At 38.3% G+C, this 10,517-nt stretch overlaps 1 protein-coding gene across 6 annotated transcripts in view; it reads left to right on the forward strand.

The window, feature by feature from the left end:
- Positions 1-5,278, forward strand: part of PLGRKT (plasminogen receptor with a C-terminal lysine) — a 51,187-nt gene extending 45,909 nt beyond the window's left edge. For 4 of the 6 annotated variants that reach the window (XM_045772473.2, XM_087858893.1, XM_045772476.2 and 1 more), the window contains 3 exons: positions 196-326; positions 894-1,003; positions 4,890-5,278. In XM_045772473.2, the coding sequence (XP_045628429.1) occupies positions 196-326; positions 894-1,003; positions 4,890-5,011 (363 nt within the window). In that variant the 3' untranslated portion in view covers positions 5,012-5,278. The remainder of the gene's footprint in view (positions 1-195; positions 327-893; positions 1,004-4,889) is intronic. The other 2 variants (XM_087858894.1, XM_045772474.2) reach the window with 1 other exon arrangement.
- Positions 5,279-10,517: the final 5,239 nt, after the last annotated feature.

Consider the following 10,517-nt stretch of genomic DNA (forward strand, 5'->3'; position numbering starts at 1 on the left):
GATCACTGCCAAGGTGACAGGCGGGGATAGCTATCCAGAGGAACTTTAGTCAAAGTCTACTGAGATTAAAAAAAAAGAGAGAGAGAGAAATCAAAGCAACTGAAGAATGACAGTCCCCTGGAAAAGCAGATTATTAACTCTGTGCTCAGAATAAAAAGATGAACAACCAGACTCTGTCATGTGTTTCATCCTCAGCTGGAAAGGCAGCTAATGATGCAGAATGAAATGAGAGAAAGACAAATGGCCTTGCAGATTGCTTGGTCTCGGGAATTCCTCAAATATTTTGGAACTTTTTTTGGCATCGCAGCCATCTCTTTAACAGCTGGGTATGTTTGCTATTTACTTTAAATTTTTCTTAATTTGCTTCTTTTTGTTTTTGACATTATCATATTACTATCAAGTTGGCCAAGATAGGACTTTGGTCCCAATAGTGTATATGTAACCCCTTATAGCTTAGTACTTAGAAGTAAATGTAGAACCAGGGTAGAAATAGTTAATTCTATCTCTAGTTCTCAGATTTCTTCCATCCTCGTCTCCATTTTATAAGTTAGAAAGAGGACTGACTTGACACCAAGATAGAACAAGGCCTCTGCAAATTTATCTCCATAATCCCTAAGGGGCAGATATCAATACTTAACCATTTTTTAAATGAGTAATCTGAGCCTCAACATCAAATAAGGATGGCCAAATCACAGATTCTGCCCTTGAGAATTGCAGAATCTGGTGAGGCGTTGTGGGTAAGAAAATCCTATTTCCACAGAAGACTCAAATGAACTAAGGAACTTCTAAAATGGAGGACATTCTTCCAAAAAGCAGGTTATTTTTTTTCATTGAGTATAGAGAGATGTATTTACAGGTCATTCTTGATACTTTTTTCTTTGTTCTTGAACCAGAGCAATAAGAAGGAAGAAGCCAGCCTTCCTCTTCCCTATTATTCCACTAAGCTTCATCTTCACCTACCAGTATGACCTAGGATATGGAACCCTTCTGCAAAGAATGAAAGGTCAGTCTTTGATAAACTAGAGTGTATTCCTGATTCATTTTCTGGTTCAAGGATCCTCTTCTTATGACCCCTTGATTTACGAATATTTTGACAAGACCTCTCCCCCTGAGCCTCCAATTGACCAACATTTCTGCTCCCTCTCACAGCAATACGCTGGAGTCAGCTCATACCAGCTCACAAGAACTGTCTAATTTTCAGGAATTTGTAAGCTGTTATTAAATATAGTCATGATTAAACATTAAATTAGATAAACTTACAATTAAATAAATTACAAAAAATTATATTTAATTATATTAAAACAATGGCAATAAATACTCAGAACTTATCAGTTTTTCATTATTTTACTATTATCTGTACTCTGAAGTTATATAATCTGTCCTGTGTATATCTATCGTATCTGTATGGTAGAAATGCAAATACAATATACACACACAATAAGATAACAGATACAATTCTAACTTCAGTGGCATGCCACTGGTAGCCTAAAGTTGGTCATGGTGGGAATATTTACACCATGGAATCTGCAAACACCGAATCAAGGACTGACTTATTGTTTGGTTGACTGTGTAAGCCAGCGCTTGGCAAACTATGGCCTGCAGGGTGGCCACATGTTTTTGAAAGTGAAGTTTTATTAAAACACAGACATGCCCATCCATTTCTGAATTGTCTATGAATGTGTTCCCATTACCATGATAGAGCTGAGTGACTGCAACAGAGACATAAGGGCACACAAACCTAAAATATTTACTGTCTGGCCCTTTTAAGAAAGCTTGCCAACCCATAAGTCTAGATTTAAGGAAGTGATAAAGCAAATGTTAATAATGCAGATTATGCTTAAATGTTTGTTGTGTCAGTAGCCATTACATTGTGAATACCACAAACAATTGAGGACATATTCTCCTAACATTTAAAAACTGTTATCTGATTCAGCCAAGTTGTTTACATCATTCCCAAACAAAAAAGTTCCAATATATGTCATTGTTTCCACTTCTGTCCTATTTGTTAGGGTAAATGAAAATACCAACCATCATTCAAGTTGGAATTATACTCTCTCATCAGTTGCAACTATAGGTTAGCTATGAATGTAAGAGTTCAGCAAAAGTCAATAAAAACATTCCGCGAGAATCCATTTGCTATGAGAAATCTATAATAAAGTATATCGAATACTTTATTTTTTATACATTATGTGCTACATCTATTTTATATAAGTAAAATTTATAATAAACTTATGTTCATAAGAAACTTACATACTTTTTCTGGAAAGCTGGTTGTTAAATATTCGCTGCACCGTGCTGTTGTCACAGAACTCTGGCTTTTATTACCCTAGAAAATAGCACCGCTGCCACAGAAGCCATTCCTCTACCAGGAAGACTCTCTCATGAGGGCCCCTGTGTCCCCTCTTCTTGAGCCTTCCACCCAAGCATATTGGAAACTGTGCTTTCCTGAGCCTTCATTTTTGCCATCCTTTCCTCTCCTGGGCTATCTCTAGGCACATCACTATCACTAAAAGCTCTGTGGGGACTCATTTGGTACAGGAAGGGAGGAAGTGCAGGCTCCTCTGCAGGTATTGGGAGTAGGCAGTAGAAAATCTCTTTCCCAGGCCTAGGGAGTTACAAGGATTATATGTTCTTAAAAATTCCCACTGAAGGGGCGCCTGGGTAGCGCAGTCGTTAGGCGTCTGACTTTGGCTCAGGGAGTGATCCCGGCGTTCCGGGATTGAGTCCCACATCGGGCTCCTCCGCTCCTCCACATCAGGAGCCTGCTTCTTCCTCTCCCACTCCCCCTGCTTGTGTTCCCTCTCTTGCTGGCTATCTATCTCTGTCAAATAAATAAATAAATAAATAATCTTTAAAAAAAAAATTCCCACTGAAGATGGCAATACGTTTTCCACACAGAAACTCTGCTACAAGGTCCCTTGGGGTCAAGCACTATTGGTATCATAGCTCAGCTATACTGTGGACTTAACAGTTTTTTGTTGGTGGCCTAGCAAGTGATTTATTGCATCATCACTATGGGAAAATGTATTCCGAGTTCTAAAACACTGAGCTACAAATTAAATTTTGGAGTACAATCCCATTTTAAGCTGGAAACTAACTACACAACTGATTTACCAATGTTAAAGCCCATTTCAATAACCATTCAGTTTCATGTTAATCATCTGCTTAAGAATTCATTAGTCCGAGTTCAACTCTGTTTCATTGCTTATATGGACATTAGAATTCTCAGTGCCTCATAAAAATTAATGTCAAGTCTATTACACAGTATTCACTTGAACATATTACTAATGGAGAACAAGTTTATTTTCTAGGAACATCATGATTGTATATTTGGGAAGTAATTTTATTACAGGTCCATCAGAGTCCACAGAACATACCATTTTAAACTTTCAAGACAGGTGGGAATTTCCTGTTTTAAAAAAAATACAACTTTATAGTCTACCAGGAAACTTGAGGTATTTGAAAGTTTAGGTTATAACATTTAGCCCTGTTAACTAGTGATGAACCCAAGATAAACAATCCTTTATCGGGATTGTACAGCCTTTCTGCAAATGCATGAGAATTTGCCATATGTGAGGCACTATCACATGGAAACATTTAGTCTGTCATTAAAGGCCTAATCACATATATTTTTTTAAAGATTTTATTTATTTATTTGAGAGAGAGAGTGAGCAAGAGAGAGCATGAGCCGGCAGAGAGACAAGGAGAAGCAGGCTTCCCACTGAGCAGGGAGCCAGATGTGGGGCTTGATCCCACGATCCTGGGATCATGACCTGAGCCAAAGGCAGACGCTTAACCAGCTGAGCCACCCAGGCACCCTGTGTCTAATTACATATAATTTATAATGATTTTTACTAACTATTTAAGACTGAGGGCAAAAAGAAAAAAAAAAGGTGATTGCAGATGGTTGAAATGTTATAATTTGAAAATTGCCGCCTGCCCTGTTGGGTCCAGAGTATAAATTAATAGTGTGCTAAAAAGAAAAGTGCTTAAAAAGAAACATTTGCTTTCATTCCCAAGGAAAGTTTATAGAATGTTAACCATGTATACTATAATTTTTAAAAAATTTTGCTAATTACTCTTTAACTGGGCCTAAGAAATTACTAGCTGTTACTTGAAAGAGGAATTGTTTATAAAAATGCTTATACTTGTGTGTATGTATGTATGCAGACTAAAGAACATTTAATATTATTTTGGGTATTTACAAGTGGTTTCAAGTAAAAGATCAGCTTTCCCGAAAAAGCAGAAATTTATTAAGCTTTATTTTCTCTCATGTCACTTACATATTCAGGGGCAATATAGCAAAGACTATATTTGGTTTCTCTGTCCCAAACCCCTCCAAACACAACTAATGCTTACCATCCTGACTTTCCTTCAAGGAAAAAAATATTACTTGGTATTCTTTCTCTTCTACATTTTAAAATGCTGTCTTCTGTCAAGTAAAACCTACAGCATCTATTTGATCTTTCAAAGATTTATTTATAATTTTATTTATTTATTTATTTATTTATGAGAGAGAGAGAGAACACCAGCAGGGAGGAGGGGCAGAGGGATAGGGAGAAGCAGACCCCCTGCTGAGCAGGGAGCCCTACGTGGGGCTTGATCCCAGATGACCTGAGCCAGAGGTAGAGGCTTAACCATCTGAGCTATCCAGGTGCCCCTGACTGATCTCTCTCTCTCTCAGTCTTCAGAATTCCTTTTCCTCACAAAGGATAGAATGACCTTCCTCTGGGAGGTGGCTTCTCCTGAGGACAACAGGTGAAATATTTAAGTGTGAGATTTAGAGGCATGCCTCCACACAATGTTACAGCTTGTCACTGTAGCAATTTGATTTTTTCACAAAACACTGACCTTTTTGTCACTTTGTATATTTCTGTACTTTATTTAAGGTGAAGCTGAGAACATACTGGAAACAGAAAAGAGTAAGCTGCAGCTGCCAAGAGGCATGATCACTTTTGAAAACCTTGAAAAAGCCAGAAGGGAACAGAGTAAATTCTTCATAGACAAATGAAATCATGTTTACCCACGAAATCTCAAAACACATCATTGTTAACTTGAATCATGGTTTTTACAATTTTTTAGATGCTTGAGATTTTGATATAATGGGTTTTATTTTAAAATATTAAAATGCAAGATGAGTTTTGTTAAACTATTTTAAAATAAAATTTATAACAACACAAAATCATGGAGGTACTCTAAATAACTTTCATATTTCCTATATATGTGTGTATTACAAATATCTAAATGTATAATAAATAAATTATATTGTTTTGAATTCCCGGAAGCAAATGTCCTGCTGCTCTCCTTTCTCTGTCACACACACTTTCCCCATCACATTTATCTCCCACAGATACTTCTTTTATTTGGATTTGCCAATTGTGTCCTGTCTCCACATAACAGAAAACAACTAATATTAATGACTAAGACGTATATTGTACTTATTATGGCCACTGTTCTGAGTGTCTTGCATATATTATTATAATCATCCTAACAGTCCCATGAGGCAGGCATCATTTTATGGACAAGTAAACTAAGGCACAGAGAGCTTAAATTACTTGCCCAAGGTCATACATGGACAGAACTAAGACTTAAAGCTAAATGGTTTGGCTCCAGTGAATATGCTCTAAAAGGCCTTGAAAAGGTTAGGTATTTAACACATTCTGGACATGCAAAGACAGCTGTGAAAGACAAAAGGTAAAAACACTCAAATGATGACTCAGGACAGAGTTGCTGAAGAGGTGGGAATGGGGGGAGGTTGATTAGGATGCCTACCTTTTTATCTTCACTCACCAGGAAACCTATACTCGTAACTGTATTTATACCCTTTCCCACAGTTGCAAACCCTACATATAATACAATAATTTCAAAGATATTTCATGAAACCTACTCTGTATCAAGCACTGCTGTAGATACTAGGGCTACATGAGTGAATGAGAAGACGAGGGTACTGCATCCCAGGCAGAGGAACATGTTCCAGTAAGGGGTGCGAGAACTGAGGAAAGGAACAAATAAACATGGAGATAAACAAGACCGTTTCTGATGGTTATGAATGCTTCAGCAGAAATGAAACAGGATGATAAGAGAATTATTGGGAGCATGTGGGAGGGGGGCACTATAGATCTGGGACAGACTGCTTCTCTGAAGAGGTAACACTTGAGCTGAGAGCTGAATGATGAATTAGCCAGTCCTGTGAAGAGCAGGTATGGGAACAAGGAAGGGATCTCTCCATAAAGAGAAGAGCCAAAGACTCAGAGACTTGGCCTGCGGAAAGAATAGAAAGGCCAAATGGAATAATAGGAGATGAAACCTGAAGGGAAAAAACAAGCATGAATACCATAGCCATTACCCTCAAGCAGCTGACCACATATCAACATATGGTTTTGATACTATCATAGTTGTAAAGAACCTTGGGTGAGGTCTTGAAGGATGCATTGAAGTACTCCACGTAGATAAGGAAGCAGTCTGGGCAGAAGAAACTTGATTAAAGTGATTAAAGGCAGGACAGGCAGTCAAGTCCAGGGATTTGCTGCTGGTTCCATTTGCCTGGGGCAAAGAATTCCTCCCAGAAGGGAGTTAAGAAATGAGCCTGGAGGCACAGTTTATCTCCTGACTAGCTCTGGGCTTAAGGAACTTGTGCTCTATCCTGAGGGCAAGGGGCGGGGGTGGGGGGGGGGTGCTGTGAAAGAATCTGCATTGGGGTTTTACTGGAATTAGTCTATTACAAGAGGAAGAGCCCAGAGCCCACAAGAATAGGAAAACTGGGAAAGTCCTTTGAGGTTGTGGAGGCAGAAGAAGGTAATTCCCCTTCATGGAGTCATTAGCACGGATTTTCTGGAGGATATGGGAAAGAAGTGATTGGGAGGCACACTGGTGGTCTAAGGGATGCTTAAGATCCATCATTGGTTTGTAAGACCATGCCAGAATCTGGAATTGTATCTCTTAAATTTAGTCCTGCTGTCCAAACATTCCTAACTTGGTCTAGCCAGAGATCACCAAGAATGGGTTTGGGTGTCCTGCAAGGGTTGACTGGCTAAAGACCTTACACAGAATTTGTGTTGGTATGCAACACAGCAGGCTCTGAACTCCCTCTGGACCACCAGACCATTCATTTGCATTGGCTTCTCACCTGGCATTGACCCTGAGCCCATTAATAATTGTTACTCAATAATGCCTCTGCTAAATACACACATTCACATTTTTGTTTGCTCCCAATTGTGAGGCAAAAGTCAAAGCAAAGCTATTAAATAATGGCTTTGCAATTCAACTATATTAAAATATATCCCAATTATCCTTTGTATTATTGATTATTCAAAGCTTTTCCCCTTATTTATTATTAAATATAATAATACTATTATTATATTATAAATATAATATTTATAATTGAAAAGACAAACATTTTAGCTCTGACACTGTTGAGCTGTTTCTTAGCCATTTATGTTAACACTTGCATTAATTACTATTATTACTATTATTAAGTTCTGATTACCAACCAGGCATCTGATATTTCTAAATACCAAACATGATGTGGTCTTTGTTCAGCTAGCTCATAATCACAGATTTTTGTGATATTACAAGAAAAATGAGGAAATTATTGAAAAAAAAGTAAATTAGGAGAGAAATAAGAAACTAAGGTCTGATTATAAGCAAAGATTTAGAGATTAGAATAATGGTACCCTCATCAGATGTCTTTTCAGTGATTAGGAGCAAAGCTGAAATGAGGGGATCTCATTCCTACTCCATGTGACTGTCCATCTTCCCCCAAGACACTGCTGGCCCAACCAAAGCAATGCAGGGAGTCCCTCTGCTTCACATGGAGGTTAAGTCATGGTGTAAAGGAAATAAATATGGGCCCAGAAGTTCTCTGCAGCAGAATGACCCTTCTTGGAAATCACTTTATAATAATAAAAAAATAGTAAAAATACAGTTTTTTAAGATCATAGTACTTAACCATTTTGAATATTTAAAATTCATATTTAAATGAGAGAACTGGGGACTAAAATTACAGGCACTAAAATTACAAATAAAGTTTATATGGTGTTCCACTCAACTCAGTTTGTGTTTGGGGGAATACTGAAGCTACACTTTGTAAAGATTATAGAAGCGCCCCAAATCTACTCAAAACAGTTTTAATGACAAATACTGGAATTATTGTCTAGATGTTAAAAAGAGAAGACCCTTAAAATGGTCTATGGTAAGCCCCCATTTTATATTTTCTCAAGAAAATGGAGGCCGTTAGTGATTTACCTAAAATTCCACATCTGGTAATGGTAGTTTGTACTAAAACCTTGGTGTTTTGAATCCCTAGCAGGAATTTGTCCAATGCAACATGCTGCATGACTCTAAAAGGACAGTGACAATGAAAGTAAAAATCAAAAATATAGGTTTAAACTATCATATATACTCAGCCTCAGAGTCTTAGAAGGGGGGATTAGAAGGGCAGGGATTAGAAGAGGATGGGGAGGGAGTAGACTCAAATTCCAAAAAAAAATCTATAACCAATATAATCTGAATATGAGCAATCTGAAATTCATAATATATTTTATAGATGTCAACAATATTAATATATGCAGGTTCAAATGCAATATTCTAGAGACACTAGCCAGACCCTAGATAGTTTTTTTGCTCTGCTATTCTGAGAAAGGAACAAACTCTTGCTAGGGAAATATTATTAAATAAAGCCTGTTAGGGGTTACACTATCTCTTGGCCTTGGAGTTGTGTCTCTTCTGCAAGAGGGTTGGAAATGCTTCTTAGGTTTGGCCTTGCGGATGCCTACAGGAGATTCCAGGAATACCCTGCATCCTACCAACTGTCCAATTTGCAGAAAGTAGTTTCTAGTACTCAGGGATGACTACTTAGCATCTCTGCTAATTTTTCTACTGGTAACTTTGGGTCACTCTTGGAGTTGATGAAGACTGGAGCAGTGCTTGGGCTGCAGGTGTACCAAGAAGCACAGACTCGCTAGAGACAGAGGAAGAAGATTAAGAAAGGCCTAGAAAATAAGGAAAATAAGAAGAGGGCCAGAGAAGAGTAGTCTTCATGAAGGGAGTAGCTGACTCAAATGTCTCTTACTGTAAACAGCCCAAAAATGACTGCCAAGGGAGCTATTGGTTGGGGGAGCTGAGCCCCCCCAGAGATCAAAGTTACCTGTGGGATTCTCTTGCAGGCCAGTTTGTTTTGCTGTGCTAACTTATTCCTTTGGCTACCTGGATGACAGTAAGAAGTGTGTCTGGGTAGAACAAATTCATCATGACCACCAATAAAAGCGACTGGAAACCTATATCCCAATTATAAAGACTCAATGATATTGCTAAGTTTCAGGTTTAGATGACATTTCTGGTTCACAATTTCTCAATCCACAAGTGTCATGGGGTTGAATGATGGATTGCTAAACTCAGTTTATTTATTTTTTCTTAGAGGACTTCATCTGTGGCCAGCAGCATTCTGTGGATGTTTTCTGCTCTGCCTGGACATGAGGGACAGGCAGACACTGACCCTGAATTGGTTTGGGCATTTCATTTGGTGTTAGAGGAACAGAGTTCAGGATGTGTCCACAAGAAGTCATGTCCTAGGGAGGACTGGCAATCTGGGATTCTGGCTTGGTGAAGGTTTCAAAAAACTCAAAGGAAACAGCTGTTGAATCCATGTGAAAGTCAATGGATCAGAGGTACCAGTAGACATTGAAATGTGATAAAGGAAGTCTGTGAAAAGCTGTCAGGATGTCAGGATAATATGATTGGGCTTTGAGGAATACAGGTGACTGTTTTTCCTTCTCTTCCTACAAACCCCTTACCATTAATTTACTGCTGATGAGGATCTGACTTGAGTAGAAGGTAGTACCATTTCTACCCACTAAGGTGATTTGAGAAAAAGAGAGAGAGAATGCCAGGAACCCAAGATGGATTGAAATACTTGACCATTTCACATCTTCTTAAATTACTCCAGAGAAAAGTTGGCCTCGGGAATGCTTTCTTTCCATCTTCAAGGAATTAAACATTTTGAAAGGATTCCAACTAATGCTCTTTCAAAAACCAGAAACCGTAAAAAGACACCTGGGGTTTGAATACAGTTTGTGCCTATGGATGGGCACTTCTCTGAATTCAGTAACCATAGACTATGGATAGAGTACTAGACTGACCTTCCAAACCATTTCCTTGTCTGAACTGGAAGCTTAGGACAAGCCTGGCGTCTCTGACACAGCCTGAAAATCTAAGTAGGCAGGCAAAGGGAGTTCTGTTCAACTTCAATAAGTTCTGTTCAGCAATTCAAGCAGAGACATCAATTTCCTACTAGGAGTATTTTAGGAAAAGAAAAAGTTCAAATAGGTTCATGGGTCATGGAACTAAAACAGTCCATTCTCCCTCCCATTTCTTCTTCCTCAGAGATATTCACTTTTATCTTTTTTAGCTGTCTCAGTGTAAGATCTCCCTGAAGCAAATTTTGCAATAGTAACTTAAGCAAGTCATTTACGCAGCAGGTAATCCCAGAAACGCTGGTGGGGAATTGGTGAAGTAAGATA

The sequence above is a fragment of the Ursus americanus genome, chromosome 34 (assembly GCF_024610735.1).
Source record: "Ursus americanus isolate L20-20 chromosome 34, mUrsAme1.1.p, whole genome shotgun sequence".
Classification (NCBI taxonomy): Eukaryota; Metazoa; Chordata; class Mammalia; order Carnivora; family Ursidae; genus Ursus; species Ursus americanus.